Raw genomic sequence first — 16,364 nt, forward strand, 5'->3', positions numbered from 1 at the left:
GCGGATCCCGCTGATGGCGCCGGGGGCGGCGCGAAGAAGTGGACTAGTTGCGTGTCCGAGCCGTCGACGAAGCCGTACTGGGACATGGCCGTAGATGGTCGTCGCGACGGGCTCTATGGGGTGTAGACGGGGACGGGCTTTCGCCCTGTAGACTGTGAGCTGTACGCGATGGATGGTCGGACGAGAAGTGTGCTCAGCGCCCCCGCTGCCGCCGCCTCGCGCGCCCCATCATGTCAAATTGTCAATGAGCCCATCTTAGACTCCGAAACACTAGCCGATACCACATGCTGTGCAAAACGCGCACTAGCCGGAACGCAGATCCTAAGTACCTTTCGAGGAAGCACCGCACAGCGACGCTGCGTATGCCGAGGGCGGGCGGAGGTTCGTAGTAGAGATCGAGTTGAAGGATCCGCGCGTCCGCGCCCATCGTAGGACCACACATGCGGTGCTCGTCTCGATGTGGCAGGCATCGTCGTTCGACCGCCGTACTTGAAATCAGCCCTGAGGACACAAAATCACACTTCCCGGATTTAAAAACAAGCGTTGATATATGCACACATCCAAGAACTTTATACAGCAAGAGTCCTACACGATACACAAACGCGGATTAAGCAAGAGAGCAGCGCGGCAGTACGATAGCGATTACTACTACGACGAAGAACCACTATGATGAGGAGATGAGATGGTGGATAAACGTACGAGAGATGCATAGCAAGATGATGATGGGACGCATGGTGGAGTATGTGCAAGCACAATGCCAGAGCGGGGGTGATGCGGGATGTTTCTACGAGTACACAAATGCAAAACGGTTTAAGTGTCTGGCCGGGGCGGGGGAGGGGGCAGCAGTCGCCCAGAGGTGAGACAGTCCTTGACCCAGTTGACGTCGACGCAGTGTTGCACGACGTTGTGGAACGGCGCGCGGTCGGCATCTTCGCGGACGACAACGTAGTCATACTTTTCCAGCGGGCGGGACGCGTGCTTCTGGTCGCTCACGGCCTCCACCAGCTCCGCGCCCATGCACAATATGATCTGTGGGACGGCTTCCGCCGACGGGTTGCTCTCCTGCATGAAGTGAGGACGGGTCGCATGCGTGCGTAAAATGTTAGCACGTACCTTCTTATTCTTCCCTCGACAGGTCACGAATAACTTGTTGACGCAGAGAATGGCCATATCCGAGAACACCTTCGCCGCGACCAGGTTCTCATTGATGCCCCTCAGGTGCTCGATGCTGTTTCCCCAGTCCAGGTCGACGAGCTGCGAGACGCGGGTGTTCAAGTGCTCCGAGAACCCGGCCGGAAGGAGATACGGCTGCCAGTCCACCTCCACGCCCTGTAACACGCCAACTCTCAGAACATGTCACATTCTACGCAGCACAGCCTACTCACCTGACTTATGCAGCTCGTCACCCACTCGACCGAGAGGCACGGGATGCCCAGCGCGAGCGCGATCAGGAACTTCGGCTTCTGGTGATTGTCGTCCGAGATCAAGAACGCGCGCTCGACGTCGGTGCGCCCCGTCCACTTGATGTCCTCCGCCTTGAGTATCCACCGCTGGCCCCGCTTGTCCACCGCCCCATCCATCGCGAAGAGCGTGGACCAGTCGTCCAGCACGACCCCGCCGTGCTTGCGAATCCCCGTGACCAGCGCCTCCCGCGCTGCCCCGGCGTTGCTTGGGGACGACGTGATAACGAGCCCCGTCTTATGCAACGGCTTACGCCCCGCCCGGGTAGAGTTCTCGCTTGGGGCCGGGGTGCCCTTCGGGGTCGGGGTTGGGACCTTGGGCTTCAGGATCGTCGAGATCGCGTCCTCCGTGAGAATGCGGTCGCCCCACTCTGCGCCCACCGTGCGGGACGCGAGTATGATCGACCGCACCTCCACCGTCTCCTCGCCGTCGAGGTCGAGGTCGAGGGTGATCGCATCGTCGGGCCGGTGCCCTGCGATGTCGGAAGGGGATGAATTCACGACCTTGGCGCGCGACTTGTCTTCGAGGAGGACGTGATCGCCGGCCTTGAAAAGACATGCGCGCATGAACTTGAGCTCCGCGTCTTGCTCGGTGTCGTCGTCGAAGTAGATGTGGTAGCGCCCTGGGCCGACCAACGAGTATACCGTCCCGGGGTAGTAGTGCCCGTCGGTCTTCCACAAGGCGAATACTCGCGTTGCGTCGATGCCCGATACAATGCGCGCACTAGACCCCGACTTCAGACGCTTCGGAGGGCGCGTAGCTGGCGTATTGACCTCCTCCTTGGGCGTCTTCGCCCCATTGCTCTTGTTTGAGTTCTTGCGTGCGGAGGACGACACGGTACGTTTGCGTTTGCCCCCACGAGCAGGCTTGGAGCTCGGCCCGGGGACATCGACGTCCATCTGGTCGTCGGCCGGCTCCGTGTCCTTGTCATCATCGTCCGCGTCCGGCATCGCCTCGTCCTCATCCTCGTCGGAAGAGCTCTCGTGAAGACGTTTCTTCGCGGCAAGCTTCGCCTGGCGCGGAGCCGAGCGGGTTTTCGGGAGCGGAGGGGCGATCTGCGTGACGGGGGTCTTCGGCTTCGCGCTCCTCGGCTGCACCTCCGCCTCTTCGCGACGTTCCTGAGGATCCGAGGACGGGATGACGGTATCCCTCCACGACGAGCTGTTCTGTGCGAGACCGCGGTCCAGGAATCCAGGCTTCTTGGGGGGCTTAGGGGACGGTGCAGCGTAGGACTCGGGCTCGGGCGACTCAACCGCCCTTCGCTTGCCTTTCGCCTTGGCGGATTGGACAGTCGCCGCCAGAGGGACATCGTCCTCATCGTCCTCTTCTTCCTCTTCCGGCACTGCACTGATAGACGGGGCAGTCACCTCCCTAGTGACCGCCTGCAACACCTCGTCCTCAGACTGAAGTCCGCGACGAGAGCGTGGCTTGGCGGGGGTGGATTGTGCAGTCGGAGGATCCGTAAGAGGCGACGAGGAGAACGGGGCAGGTGGGTCGGAGTCCGGGACGATACGCGTCTCCTCGGAGTCGGGCACGATCTCCGTCCGCGGCGACTGGAGTCGCGCTCTCAAGTTCTGAAGCATGCGGGTTGCTGTGGGTAGTGTGCGTTTGGGTGGCATGGACTGTATGCTCTCTTGTATGACGGGCGCATGCGAGGGCTGGGTCTCCGACACCGATATCATGGGCGCGGAGTCGTCGACGATCTGGGTCTCGTCCAGATCATCGACTAGTCCGGCCGTGGTGTTCGCGGCCGCGTCCCCAGTGGCCAACTGCGTGGAGGCCCCAGTGCTAGGCTTGATGTCGAGGTAGCGATATCGCTTGTGGGGCGCGACCAGGCCGAGTAGCCCGCGAGGGGCAGTGGTGGAGGCGGTGGTGTCCGCCGAGCGTACTGAGCGTCCGCCGGGAGGTATGGTTGGGAAGACGACCTGCCCGTTGTCGTTATAGAAGTCGTGATGCTGGAGGATGGAGGACGCATCGGCCTCATAGGAGGGTCTGGAATACTCCACTACCTGTGTCTGGTCCACAGTCATGTGCGCAGGTTGTGTGGACTCGGGAAGAGGGGAGAAAGGGTCTTGGTTGACAAGTCGCTCGTATGAGGAGGAAGGCTCGGGAGAGGCGTCGGATCGAGCATGTTGAGATGGTTCTTCAATATCAGTATCCATGAGGGCCATCTCCGCCTCCAACGACTGCGCTTGACCAGGTGGGAAGAGGTCAGAAAGCTGAGTATCGCCGCCGCTCTCCTGAGAGTCGACATTCTGAACCTGGGAGTGGTGAACTTGATGCTGAGACTGTGACTGGCATTGGGAGTCGTTCGAACGCGAGGAGTTGGACGGAGTACCCTCAACCAGAACTTTGCCAGGAGGAGACGAGGAGCGGGTAGCTCGGTTACGCGGGCGGGACGCCCACATGTTGGTAGAGACAGGAGGAGGACCGTCTTCGCCTTCCGAGAGAGACTGCGAGTCGTCGCCAAGACGGGACAAGGGTATTTGGAAGGCCTTTGAGCTCTCTATGTAGGCCTGAATTGGATCTCGTTCGGGCAGTGGACCGGCAAAAGAATCTTGTGACGCAGGCGAAAGAGACCTGTACCGTCTGCTAGGCGGGGGCATCGGGTTGGCGGGGGTGGTTGCTGCCCGAACAGCAGGCTGTGGTCTGCCGGCGGGACGGGCTGGAGACGCGAAGGAAACTGCTTTACCGCCTTTTGACGGTGGTTTGTTTGGATGGCTAGACAGGCCAACTATCTTTGCGCACGCGTTGTCCTTGGCGTTTGTGGCCGTCGCAACAACGTCTAGAGGCGGAGAAGGATAAGAACCAGCCTGACTTCGATGCGGCGACCCGTCCCCTGAAGAGCGTCGAGGGGACTGGATGATCTTCTCTGCCGGAGTAGGTGCGTTCTCCTTCTGCGAACCTTCACCGAAGATAGCAGGATCTTGACTGCCATACAAAGACTGGGACTGAGTAGGCATGAGGCCATTCATGTGATAGTGGATGGAATTGGCGTTGCTAGAGTGTAGTGACCCATCGGACCCATGAGACTCATCTTGCACGGGAGGATTAGGTTGTGGATCCCGGGGTCTGAGCGCGGCCGCGAGGAGTTGGCTTGCTTGAGACTCGTCGTTTCTTGACGTGGGTTAGCCAGATGACTAACACTATGGCGGCAGTACGAACCTGGATTCGTTACCAGCAGATCCCATAGCTGCATAAACGTGTCTTTGCAAGACACTCCTCCAGTTCCTTGTGATGGGGACGTGAAAGACGCGTAAACGAGCTTGCTGCGCTCGACTAGCCCAAGATCGACGTCGATGGCGGTCTACTTGGAATTTGAATATCAAGGTGGGGGGATCGCCACCGGATTTTCAAGAAGAGAGTTCGAAACAGGGAGGTAGGCAAGATGGGACGAGCAGAGAGGGCCGTGTCGAGGACAAGCAGCGGTGGGACGACGGTGGGGAGAGCAAGAGGGGAGGACGGTCAGGGTCGAGGATCTCGTCCATGTCGCATATCCGAGAAAGGCTAGACTGTGGCTAATCGGATGATGCCGAAACACGGTCACGTGAGTGTGACACCCCGACGCGTCGTCCTTTGGCGGGCATTCGAACTCAGCACGGTGTTCTTGCCTCCTGTCCACGACGTCCGTCCTCGCGTCTGCTGTTGTTTCTGTCTGCAGTGCAGGTCGCTCGCTCCAACTCAACGCAGCCTACTCGTCCTCCCTGCCGACACTCTTTACCCCCACGCTCTTTCTCCACATGGATCTCACTGACGCCGCCTTCATTCTCTCGCGAAAACACACTAAGTCGATCAACCCATCCCAGCACACTCACGCGAAAACAGAGAAGGAGTCGCACAAGTCACTTCCCGACAATGATCTCGCAGAGAGGCCTCAGAAGGCTGACGACGATGGCGGCAAGTCATCCAAGAGCTCCGCCAAAGACAAGTCTAAGTCTACCGGCAAGGGCAAGTCTGACAAGACGACTGAGATCAACGCTGAAGCCGTCCCTGTGCCTGCTCCTAACACTGGCACGCCTGTGGCCGTGATTCATCCAGGTATCCTGCCAGTCATCCCGACGACACTTACCGTGCCGCCGGCCTCTTTCACTCCTGGGTTCTCCCCTTTGCCTTCTTTGGCTGCTCTGGCGACCTCCGCTGCACTCTCTGAGACTCTCGTTCCTTCAGGAACTCCCACTGGTACTCCTCGCACTCTGAGCGCTTCCCATGGGGACCACGCTAGTCAAAAAGGTGCTAAACACTTACCGGTGGTCTTGATCGTGCTCGTCTTGGTGGGGGTTGGCTTTCTCGTACTTGGCGCCTTCATCATTCGTCGAGCCCGCATGCGGCCGCGCCAGCGCACCTGCCCCACGCCGTCTTTGCCCATCTTCCAGGACCCTTTCGCCGATCAAGACATAAAGGTGGATGAGGAGTCCCTCTTTGGCGGCAAGGAGCGCGCTTCCGCTGTTGCGCGGCCTAACAGCAATGGCCTCTGGACCTGGACTCAGTACACTCCCAAGCCGTCTTCGCAAGCACTCGGAACTGGAGCTCTCACTGCCTACCTGTCCTTCCCCGAACCGCCGAAGTCCGTACCCGTAGCACCGAATCAGACCAAGACCGCGCCCCCACCAGCACCAGCACCCGTTCATGTCCCTCTACCAACGACCCCTGCGCCCACAAACCCTCCCATGCAGCAGATGCAGAACGCGCTATCTCGTGCCGCGAACAGAGTATCGGCTCTCTCCATGTCGATTTACCCGACCTCGCCTCAGTCTACTAGCGGTATTGGGCTCGCTATCAGTGGACCGTCTCCTCTTACTGCGGACGGCACTCCTGTTCTCCAGCGCAAGGTGTCATCCCACCGTCTCTCGAAGGGCCGGCGGAGCATGCGCCACAGCGTCGCCGCTACCGAGTACAACGACATGCACACAGACATATACGGAGGCGCGCAGATCGCGTCGCCGTTCATCGTCAGCCCGCAGCCGCCACCGCTGCCCCCGCTCTCTACAATGCCCAAGCCTGCCTTCCCTTCGACGACGACGATCAACAACAGTGGCCAGGGCGTGGGACGCGCACGCGTGAAGGGGCCGTACAACCCCGGCTCTGGTATGCGCTCGTCCTCGACCGTCGCAGGCATTGCCACCCTCGCACGCGCGAACCGCTCCTCGGTCATGGTCCCCTCCTCTGAGACGCAGTACATCCTACCTCCGCTCTCGCCCCCGCCGAAGTCGCCGGCCCACCGCGAGCGTGAGACACGCGCACTCGCCTCCGCCATGGGCCTCGCGAGCCCCGAGCCGTGCGCAGACCCTGCATACATGCTCTCCCCGCAGCCCACGCTCTACCCTGACGACTCGATCACACTCGCAGGTGACCGTCGTCGCTCGCGGCAGAAGAGCACCGCGCACGGGGCACACGGACGCGCACAGAGTGAGGCACAGGCGATGAGCCCGGGCACGGAGGCGAGCGCGCGCCTCGGGAACTTGATGCTCGCGGAGTTCACGAGCATGGCGTCGCTGCCGTCGACGCGCACAGTCGCTGGTGTGCCCGCGAGCGGGTCGAAGGGGCGTGTAGTGCCGCGGAAGAACGTGCGCGCGGACGATAAGCCTCCCCGCGTACCGTCGCCCCCGCCGATGCCCAGCCTGGCGCAAATGGCGATGGCGCATGCGAACCCGGAGGAGTATGCGGACTATCGGAGCCCGACGTACAGCATCTATGGGCTGTACGAGGCGGAGCGGAAGAGCAGGATGCCGAGCGAGGCCGGGTTCTGATGCACGAGCGAGAGAAGGGGATTGACATTGGACTAGGAGAGATGACGATCGTCGGTCCTCGAAGGATAGGACGTAGTGGCCAGACCACGGACAAGGTATCGTGCTTCGAGAGCCGATCTCAGCCTCAGGCAGCGGTAAAGCTTGAAGCTTGAAGCCTGAGGCACACACCTACACACACATTCACGGACTACTCGACTGTAGCATAGAAGCTAGTATGTATCCATGATGTATATTAACGGCGTGATAACATGATATATGCCAGATGGAAACGTGTCGTGCGTGAAAGACGTGAGAGCATAACATCACCTATGCGGCAACCTTCTTCTGCTCCTGCGCTTCCGTGGTTTGAGGAGTCCCCTGAGGGACAGGTGAATGGGCCGGGGCGCTGAGTTCGTCAGCAGCAAGCCGCCTGCGCCTCTCTTCCGCCGCCGCTTCGCCCTTCTCCGTCTCCACGTCGAGCACGAGCGCCCGCAGCTCCGCCTCGAGCGCGTCGTCGTCCACGTCCGCGTCCGCCTGCGCCATCTCCGCACCCAACTGGATCGCACTGTCGACCTCGCGCGCATCGGCGTTCGCGGACGCCAGCGCGTCCATCGTCTCGTCGATCTTGTCGCGCTGCAGCAGCTCGTGCGAGAGGATCTCGCGCAGGGTCGCCGTGGAGGACTCGTATGAGCGCATGATCTGAGAGCAGAGCGGTCAGGGGAAACGCGGAATGGGGAGCAGGCAGGCGGTGCTTACATCGATATCGCCGGCGGATGTCTCCACGCGCAGGAGCGTGGCCTCGAGGAGGTCGAGCGAGCCGAGACGCTTCTTGTGCACATCTTCCAGCTGCTTGCGGGCGCGTAGCTGCGTCAGGGCGGTCTCTTTGCGCTTCTGGCGGAGCGCATCGGAAGCCAGACGAGTGCGCCTGCAAGACGCTCTCAGAAAGTGTTCCACTGGGCTGGTAAGGTAAAACACTCACTCGTCTATTCGGCGTTGCAGACCGTCGACCTGCGCCTGAAGCTTCTGGACGGCGGTCTTCAAGGCGAGAAGCCCGCTATCGACGGCGGTAACCTCAAAGGACTCAGCAGTCCCCTGCTCTACGAACTTGATCACCTACGCTCGGAGTCAGCACCAGTAAATCCCGGAGTGCATGTGCGGACTCGCCTCCCCCTTGACCACTATCGCGCGCTTGTCCCGCTCCAAGAACTTTAGAAGCACCTTCACGTCTAGATCGGACAGCGACCCATGCTCGAACGCACATCCCGCGAACTCTTCTCGGAAGCTATCTGCATTGTAGAGCGCGTCTGCAAAGTTGCCGGTGCTCTTCTGCCTTTGTCGTTCCAGAATGCGCTCCGCGGCCTGTTCTAGCAGCTTGACCGCGACGTAGTCCCCCTTGGCCTTCTTCCACCTCTCTGCTGTGCCTGAGTCCCCGAATGCGCTCGCTTGGGTATCCACCACACCCAGCTGCCCCAGCGCCCACCATAAGGGCTTGCCGACCACAAAGCTTGCGATGCGATACGGCAGCCAGCCAGGGTCGTATATCGTCCGGGAGGCATTGAGGAAGTCGGCCAAAGGAATCAGTCCTTTGGAGCCGCACAGCTCAGACTTCACTAGGGAGGAGCTCCGATGAGTGTCCGCCCTTCCCTGCTACCCTATACCCAGACGGAGACACTCACTATCACAGTGGGGATACTCAGCGGCTTCCCCACACCCTCGAACCTGAAATGCTCTGTAAATGCCACCCCGGTGGCATGCAGCACGATGCGGTCGGGCGTCGCGTTCGCGTTATGGGTGTCCGACAGCCACCCGCGGAGGAGCATGTCCTCGAGCGTGCGGCGCCACCATTCGACGTTGGACGCGTACGAGGTCGGGTTTGACTGCTTCTGGTAGGTGAAGTCAGAGTAGAGCGACTTCAGGCGTGAGGTGGACGACGAGGCATATGTCGGGAGCGTCGACAGTGGCACGGAGGACATGAAGGCCGCAGTCAAGAGAAGGAGTGTGGCCGCGGCAGTGCGCGCCATGCCGCGCAGTGAGGTATACCGGGCGCTAACGGCTTGTAGTCTGATTAGGGTTAGGGTCCGAATTTCTCGAGTAGGACTGAGGACACCAAGGAGGCTCACATCCACGTACCGTCATCACCAAGTCTCGTAGCACCTACATCTTCCAAATTATAGTAACCAGAATCGCGTACAAGACAAAAAAGCATTTATTGACAACGTGTACAGAGAGGGACATTTTCGTAACTTCGATATGTATATCTGGGAGTAGCGATGGCTTCGACAGCGTAAGACATGGAGCAGTGTAAAAATAACAAGTAAGCAAGAGCAGAGGACAACTGAGCAGAGAAGAGGTTTTTATGGAGGGCAAAGGAGGAGAGCGACGAAAGTTACAAGGAAACGGAACGGAGCTAATCAGCAACGATATTCGACAGATTTGATGTGAGAGCGGAAACGAAATAAAACACGACAGACAGCGGGGGATATTTGCGGTATTGCACAGCAATACTAGACTTGCAGGGATTTGCGATGAGAAAGCGAGAGAGCATCAGTCGTAGAACTTGGCGAGCTGTTCACGGTCCTCCGGGTGGTATTCGCCCCAGGACAGTGTTTCATACTCGCCAGAGGCGGAGTTAGGGTCCCATGATCCTGAGAAGGAGCGTATTGCGGGGGCGGGGCGCTGTTGGTATCAAATGTGAGTAGTCGCATATACGGGATGGGCAAGCAATGAGACTGACCCGGCTACCCTCAGGTTGTGTGCTTGGGCCGCCCAAGATGGCCGGGGCCGTGTGGAAATTCGACGGGTGGCGAGGAGTGTCATAAGTCGGGGAAGGACTGGGGGAAGGCCCCAGTCTGGATTGATATTCGTGCTCCGGCGAGAGTTCGGGATCAAGCGAAAAGCGGATTTCGGGCGGTGCGTTGTAGTCGTTCTCTGCATCGTCGGGGGGTTCGTCATCGGAATATTCGTCCTCGTCTTGGTCTTCATCGGGCGGGAGCTCAGAGACAGTGAGGGCAGTAGAACCCGTGGAGGGTGTCATAAGTGCACCCGGATCATGGAGCGGCCATGGCTCTGGCGCATCCCTGAAAATGGCCTCATCCGGACCCACGATGCCTTGGGAAAGAAGCCAATCTGCACATCGTCAGCGGGGATCAATGTTTTTTTTGAAGGTGAAGAACCAACCATGAGTTCTGTAACGGAAGATGAACGTCACGAACGGTCCGGGGTTGTTGGGGTCGTGAGGTCGGATCTTCCAAGTGGGCTTCTGTACGGGGGCCGGCCGAGTCTCTCCGTACCTGCAACTTGTCAAGGCCTGCAAGGCAAATATGTAATGAACGGCCCTACTTGACGATGACTTCGCCTTCCGGACGGTGCCCGCGAATGACTGGAGGAGCCGCGCGTGCTTGGGGCAGATCGTAGCTTTCCATACGTTGGACTTGCTTGATCTCCAGCATGATGGAACCAACGTTCTTGTGAGGCTTTAAGTTTCCAAACCCAACCATATCATCTGGACATCTGCATCAGCTAAAAACACTACTCCGATGAGACGGCGACGTTACCAGCTTCAATATGGGAAAACACAAACGGCCGGTCCTCCTCCGGCCCTACCCGGATGCCACGTCGTAGCTCCTCGCCGTAGCCAAACAGGAACTGGCCCGAGACCTTGAAGCCGTCGAAGTAGATGTAGCTTGCGCTATCGATCTGGCTTCCGTGGTCGCGCCAGTGTACGATGAAGGCCTGGGCAGTTCACTCCGTCAGACTAGAGCTGAAGAGCGTGTACGGATGGTGTGCATACCTTCCCGACAGGACCCGCGATCCAGCAGGTTACAGTGTGATTTTTCTCGTCGAAGCGAGGCTCGAATTCTGCAAGCTCCATATCGTCGCAGGTGATCCACGCAGAAAATCCGCGGAAGTCGATCATGGTGGCGTAGTTTGAGAGATTAAGGAATGTGTGCGCGAGCGAGACGAAGTGGCGTTATGTCTGTAACCCAAGCAAGGGTGAGATCGTTGTGGTCGGGGAACCGAGGACAAAGGAAGGAAGGAACTTGCCGTGATATGATCTCGGACCAGTGTCCCACTGGCAGGAGCTGTACTCGTAATCCACTGAGCGGAACGGAGGTATGGGTTGGCCCTCCGTCTTCACCTCTGTGTCCTATATGTGGGCCTTAGGACGACAATCGGCGAAGGAGTCCTTTACGAGCCGTGGTGGGGCACTCCAACAGACGGTGCTTGCCCAATTGTTCAACTTTTCCAACTTGAACGGAGCGTCCAAAACCGGCCATGGTATCACGTGGACGTGCTTCGGACACAGCCTCCGCAACAGCCGAGCGTCTCCGCGGCGCCTCGAACTTTTGGCAGCGTTCGCTCACTGGCCCAGTAGCGCCGTCGCCAGTACCTCTCAGCCCTTCTTCAGTGTAGTTTAGAGACGAATGGAAGGTCCAAGAGGGGTAAAATGCAAATGAGATAGTTTAAATTCCCTGGAAACGAGGTGAGTCTTGAAGTACCAATACCAGGCAAGTTACTTGACACACTGACTCGAACCGCACACCGCAAAACTTACGAGCGCACACAGGTGAGGCGAAAGATTGAATGGCTACGATATCCTTCTTCACGTGTAGCTGATATATAGAGTCGTAGGCGATGCTGCGAGTGCCCTTCATACTCCCGCATCGAGGGACCGCTTCGACCGGACTGTTACTTGAGACTGGGCCCCTGTGAATACAAGTGAATGCCAACAGATAATCACCGCCTGTGGTCGCGCGGATACAGAATTTGTCGACCGACCACTCACTGGCAGCGCAGCACTGCGATCCGTCTATCCTATCGCTCCAGGAACAGGATACGCGAGCAACGTGCGACTACCAATGCCCACCTGCAATTGCCTCCGACTGATGTGGGATGCCCAACAGGACGCAATATTACGTCCGCCTGCTCATTCATGAGGTGTCCAGTACCCGAACTGTCTTATCTTGACAGATGTGCGTTGCAAACTACACCTTTTTGGCGCGGTCCCGAAGGGTCAAACTGTCAAATATTGATCACGTCTAGTGAGTGCGTCTTCGAATCAGTTGTAGTGTGTCAACGAAGATCCCGTAGAAGTCTAAATGCTGGCCTACCAAACACCGCGCTTGTAGTAGACCAGGTAAATGCACTGCGGATTGACTGTGCCGTCGAAATTTTCCCTCTTCCCCTTGACTCTCCTCTACTTCGGTGTTCCAGTTCATTGAGCCTGGCCACCATGTTACGGTGGTACTTCATCACCATTCCTTTCCTATTCGCGCATGCAATACGGGGACAAACCACGAATGCTGACTGTAAGAATAACTCTGACACGTCCTGGGTAAGTACAACACCCCGCCGGCCATCACTGGAGTACTCACATATTCATTTATGCACGTCACAGTCATGGAATTCCCTCGGACAAAGCCCGTGCATAATGGCGGCATATATCCAAGGGGCATGCCAGCCTGACGGAAGTGAGTGTTCTTCGCTTTGGCGACTCCGTCGAAGTATTGACGGACTGCCCGCCCGCAAGAATTCATGGTACAGGCTCTTCCGGACGCCGCTTTCAACTACCCCGGCCCCACCGCAGACACCGCGAACGTCTGCACTTGTAGCTCGATCGCGTACGCACTGTTCAGTGCGTGTAGTTTCTGTCAAGGATCAGCTTGGCCCGAGTACATATCAACCCTCTAGTATGGCATTGCAAATTTACTTACAATCCACCCCGCAGATGGTCCCAATGGACGAAGAATTGCGAAGCGGGGGACATCCACAACGGCAGGTTCGTCAATGCCCCGACGACGATGCACCATGCACTGAATACACTCCTAGCTTCCCGCACGGAATACCGACTGGAACAGCCATCCCAGACTGGGCCTTCATTCCTATCGACGGATTCGTAAGTAGCATGGTGATATTTATACAGCACCGGGCTTAGACAGTTTTCACAGCTTGATGAGTTCGATGGAGTCGGCTCTGAAAGGATAGGCGGTACGTTAGCTACAGCTGGACAGGGTTGCTGTTATGCTCACGAGACTTGGAACAGATAAGTTCGAATCCATCGGTTCAGTTGCACCAACCGCTGCGGGATCTACCCCAAGCACTACCGGGGGCAGTGTCACGAGCTTGAGCAGCGGGCCGTCCGCTACGCAGCACGCCAGCACCGGCGCTGGCGTGATTCCTACGAGCATTAACAGCGGCGCGCCGGCGAGCAACACCAACGGTCCCGATTCTCCTGCTGAGACCTCCGGTGCAAGCACTCAGACCCACAGCGCCAACATTGGGGGTATTGTGGGTGGAGTGGTGGGCGGTCTTGTAGGCGTCGCGATGATCGCCGGCCTGTTAGTCTACTTTCGCCGCAGCCGCAGCCGACGCACAGACGGGACGGGAAAAGGGCAAATGGTCTACAACTCACCGGAGAACACGGCGTTCATCCCGCCGAGCGCGCCACCCAGCCCTTACTATGCATCTGCTAGAACCGATCAAGACGCCGCGGCCGCCACGAAGGAGTCGTCGCCGGCGGAGTATGTTGAATCGGTATCGTTCATCGCTCCGGAGCCAATCACGGTGGTGGTTCCAGAAATGCCACCCATGCGTTTATACGTGAATAGTATCCAACTCGCTGCGGTTGCCAGCGGATGTTCATGCTCCTGTTACAGGATCCGGATGATCCCACAACATTCCCGCCGACGCCAGCGCCGCTCTTGGCGCCCATTCCTCCTAGAACGACCATGGCGGCGGAGACATACCCCAACGTGGTGCCAGACCAGACGCACGAAGACGGCGATCGGGTGGGCACCGTAGGTCCGGTGTATGGGAGGCGGCCTGTGCCCGAGTTGTGAGATGATGACCTGGAGTTGCAGTTACACCACCAGTGACAATGCTTTGTAAACCTCTCGTAGGGTGCTCGCGATACCCAAACTTATGCTTGCGAAGACCAGATATATTGAGAGCTCTGTCATACAATCGGACACGTAGAGAGTTGAATGTTGGGACACTAGGTGACCGTTCAGTCCATGGAGATTTGAGGACGACCAGCCAAAGAGTGTACCGTGATGGTCTGAGGCACCCAGAGATGAGAGCACGTCGATGTCCCGAAGGCGACGGCAAACATGTGGTATACCGGTACCTGGAGTTGTTAAAAGATGAGAGAGGTGACACAAGCGCGCAAACAGCAGTATACACCCTCAGCTTAGGGCAGGTTCGCTTCGGTGAGCGGACTTGAACGGGTCACGGCATAGACGGCACGGCCGTCGGAGTCCTTCCGCCCGCTCTTCCGTCTTCTCCTCCGTCTGGTGTCTCGCATACTGTACAGAGACGTTGCAAGCATAATGATCAACTTGGAACTTGGCCTTCTAGCACCGATACCTGATGAAAGGTATGATATCCTCTGCCGGACCGTTCAATAAACGACGTACGAGTGCAAGTCAGCAAGATAGGCAAATATAGCATCATTTCCCCACCCGCGTCCCCTCACAGTGGGTCGCCACGTTTACTGTGCGTCGGAGGCCAACTCCCATGCTGTGAAGCATTAGCAAGCTTGGGCGCGAGTCCGTGGGTCATCTGTGTTCTGAACCATCACTGCGGGGCACAACGTGCAGGTCGGTAGTTGACATGTAGCACATAACCGCATAGCTGACGCCTAGCGTGCTATAGGGTGACGTGCGCAAAGGGAATTCTGCGCTCACAAGGGGCCCGACTTTCGTCATCGGATCGATCTTATCGGTCATGGCCTTCCCGCTCAAGTCTCTCAGAACCTATATAACAGTCGCAGTCATAAGCATGGTCGTCCTCTCCGCGTTCCGTCGCTTCGCCACCACCACCATCACGCGCACCATGGCCCCCCTTTCCATCACTCTCAACGACGGCAAGCAGATTCCCTGGCTGGGATTCGGTACGGGCACCGCGCTCTATGGCAAGGACGCAGCGAGCTTCGTGCAAGTTGCTATCTCGAATGGCGTGACCCACCTCGACGGCGCGCAGATCTACGGAAACGAGGATACGCTTGGGGCGGGTATTGCTGCTTCTGGCAAGTCGCGCTCCGAGCTCTTCGTGACCACCAAACTTGCGAAGGTTCCGGAGGGGCAGACTGTCCGCGACACGCTGATCGAGTCGCTGAAGAAGCTCCGCCTCGACTATGTCGACCTCTTCCTCATCCACATGCCCACCCACCACGAGGGAAAGCTGAAGTCCGTTTGGAAGCAGTTCGAGGAAATACAGAAGGAGGGCCTGGCGAAGAGCATTGGCGTCTCCAACTTCCGAGTTAAGGACTTGGAGCAGGTGCTCGAAAGTGCTACGGTCATTCCGGCGGTAAACCAGGTAGGTGTCCGCAGACTATGTGCGCTTACGACATATGTACTGAAGTCGTATTTACTAGATCGAGTTCCATCCATACGTTTACAAGGCTGCCCTGCCAGTACTCGCGCTCCAGAAGAAGCACAACATCGTCACAGAGTCCTATGGGGGCCTTACTCCCATCGTTCGTAACAAGGGCGGTCCCGTGGACCCCGTTTTGGCCACTATCCGCGCGCGTCTCGAGAAAGACACAGGCAAGAACGTCACAGAAGGCCAGGTCCTCGGTCTGTGGCTCCGGGCCCAGGGCGTGGTTGAAGTCACGTAAGTAACATTAGATTCATGGTTTCAGGCGAATGGTTCAGTACTCACACGACCATTCAGGACGAGCACGAAGGAGGAGCGCGTAAAGGAATATGTTTCGACGCAGAGTCTTCCAGATATCACCCCGGAGGAGGTCGAGGCAATCAGCGAGGCCGGATCCAAGCTCCATCATCGCGCCTTCGTAAGTGTTCTTATAGCCCGTGGGCCCGAGTTGAAAGGGATCGATGACTGACTGTCCATTCTTTAGTGCCAGTTCTTCGACGAGTGAGGCCTCGGCTTGCAATCAGTGTTATTATGAAGTATCGAACGGATGTATAGTACAATGGAACTAGAGTGTTGTATGTTGCTTTGAGGGACGAAACTGAGCGAGACTCATGTTACGGTAGGGCTGCCAGCCTCGAGGTCAGTACCTGAAGGTTGAAGCCCAGTGAGAAACCACCACGCGCCAGTACGCGGAAATACGCAGTGACACCTAACCACTGGATGCACGTCAAGCTTCAGTTCACTCACATCCTTGGCAGACATGCTCCAAGCACCCGCTGAGCTCGGGTTTATCTTAGGATT

General features: G+C 58.0%; 5 protein-coding genes across 5 annotated transcripts; 3 read left to right on the forward strand and 2 right to left on the reverse strand.

The window, feature by feature from the left end:
- Positions 1-624: 624 nt before the first annotated feature.
- Positions 625-4,877, reverse strand: TRAVEDRAFT_165083 (uncharacterized protein). Its single transcript, XM_008038530.1, has 4 exons — positions 4,627-4,877; positions 1,386-4,578; positions 1,114-1,329; positions 625-1,062 (listed from the first exon to the last, which is right to left on the reverse strand). Exons 1-4 carry the CDS (start codon positions 4,650-4,652, stop codon positions 811-813), a joined length of 3,687 nt encoding a protein of 1,228 aa, XP_008036721.1. The 5' UTR covers positions 4,653-4,877; the 3' UTR covers positions 625-810.
- TRAVEDRAFT_36052 (uncharacterized protein) lies at positions 4,761-7,208 on the forward strand (the record flags this gene model as incomplete). Its single annotated transcript, XM_008038003.1, has 2 exons — positions 4,761-4,791; positions 5,329-7,208. 2 exons carry the CDS (start codon positions 4,761-4,763, stop codon positions 7,206-7,208), a joined length of 1,911 nt encoding a protein of 636 aa, XP_008036194.1.
- A 201-nt stretch (positions 7,209-7,409) lies between these two features.
- TRAVEDRAFT_145680 (uncharacterized protein) lies at positions 7,410-11,250 on the reverse strand. The gene is made up of 11 exons (XM_008038531.1): positions 11,232-11,250; positions 10,978-11,163; positions 10,742-10,919; positions 10,527-10,689; positions 10,361-10,477; positions 9,922-10,179; positions 8,858-9,284; positions 8,364-8,834; positions 8,167-8,300; positions 7,944-8,112; positions 7,410-7,886 (listed from the first exon to the last, which is right to left on the reverse strand). The coding sequence occupies exons 2-11, from the start codon at positions 11,101-11,103 to the stop codon at positions 7,515-7,517; spliced, it is 2,415 nt and encodes an 804-aa protein (XP_008036722.1). The 5' UTR covers positions 11,104-11,163; positions 11,232-11,250; the 3' UTR covers positions 7,410-7,514.
- Positions 11,251-12,722: 1,472 nt separating this feature from the next.
- On the forward strand, positions 12,723-14,162 carry TRAVEDRAFT_19074 (uncharacterized protein; the record flags this gene model as incomplete). Its single annotated transcript, XM_008037802.1, has 7 exons — positions 12,723-12,822; positions 12,916-12,966; positions 13,017-13,083; positions 13,111-13,175; positions 13,231-13,787; positions 13,820-14,022; positions 14,087-14,162. 7 exons carry the CDS (start codon positions 12,723-12,725, stop codon positions 14,160-14,162), a joined length of 1,119 nt encoding a protein of 372 aa, XP_008035993.1.
- A 314-nt stretch (positions 14,163-14,476) lies between these two features.
- On the forward strand, positions 14,477-16,147 carry TRAVEDRAFT_27966 (Aldo/keto reductase). Its single transcript, XM_008037906.1, has 6 exons — positions 14,477-14,562; positions 14,620-14,785; positions 14,841-15,503; positions 15,562-15,800; positions 15,861-15,981; positions 16,048-16,147. Exons 3-6 carry the CDS (start codon positions 14,967-14,969, stop codon positions 16,066-16,068), a joined length of 918 nt encoding a protein of 305 aa, XP_008036097.1. The 5' UTR covers positions 14,477-14,562; positions 14,620-14,785; positions 14,841-14,966; the 3' UTR covers positions 16,069-16,147.
- Positions 16,148-16,364: the final 217 nt, after the last annotated feature.

This window comes from Trametes versicolor (assembly GCF_000271585.1).
Source record: "Trametes versicolor FP-101664 SS1 unplaced genomic scaffold TRAVEscaffold_4, whole genome shotgun sequence".
In the NCBI taxonomy this organism is placed as follows: domain Eukaryota; kingdom Fungi; phylum Basidiomycota; class Agaricomycetes; order Polyporales; family Polyporaceae; genus Trametes; species Trametes versicolor.

What these genes read in the sequence shown, in the direction of transcription:
- TRAVEDRAFT_145680 (XM_008038531.1), bottom strand. Translation starts at nt 11,103, where the DNA reads ATGATCGACTTCCGCGGATTTTCTGCGTGGATCACCTGCGACGATATG. An exon ending in GTTTTCCCATATTGAAGCTG is followed by an intron (nt 10,690 to 10,741) that starts GTAACGTCGCCG and finishes GCAGATGTCCAG; the next exon opens with ATGATATGGTTGGGTTTGGA. An exon ending in GAAGGCGAAGTCATCGTCAA is followed by an intron (nt 10,478 to 10,526) that starts GTAGGGCCGTTC and finishes GACAAGTTGCAG; the next exon opens with GTACGGAGAGACTCGGCCGG.
- TRAVEDRAFT_27966 (XM_008037906.1), top strand. Translation starts at nt 14,967, where the DNA reads ATGGTCGTCCTCTCCGCGTTCCGTCGCTTCGCCACCACCACCATCACG. An exon ending in TCATTCCGGCGGTAAACCAG is followed by an intron (nt 15,504 to 15,561) that starts GTAGGTGTCCGC and finishes CGTATTTACTAG; the next exon opens with ATCGAGTTCCATCCATACGT. An exon ending in CAGGGCGTGGTTGAAGTCAC is followed by an intron (nt 15,801 to 15,860) that starts GTAAGTAACATT and finishes ACGACCATTCAG; the next exon opens with GACGAGCACGAAGGAGGAGC.
- TRAVEDRAFT_165083 (XM_008038530.1), bottom strand. Translation starts at nt 4,652, where the DNA reads ATGGGATCTGCTGGTAACGAATCCAG. An exon ending in TCTGCTGGTAACGAATCCAG is followed by an intron (nt 4,579 to 4,626) that starts GTTCGTACTGCC and finishes ACCCACGTCAAG; the next exon opens with AAACGACGAGTCTCAAGCAA. An exon ending in TGACGAGCTGCATAAGTCAG is followed by an intron (nt 1,330 to 1,385) that starts GTGAGTAGGCTG and finishes GGCGTGTTACAG; the next exon opens with GGCGTGGAGGTGGACTGGCA.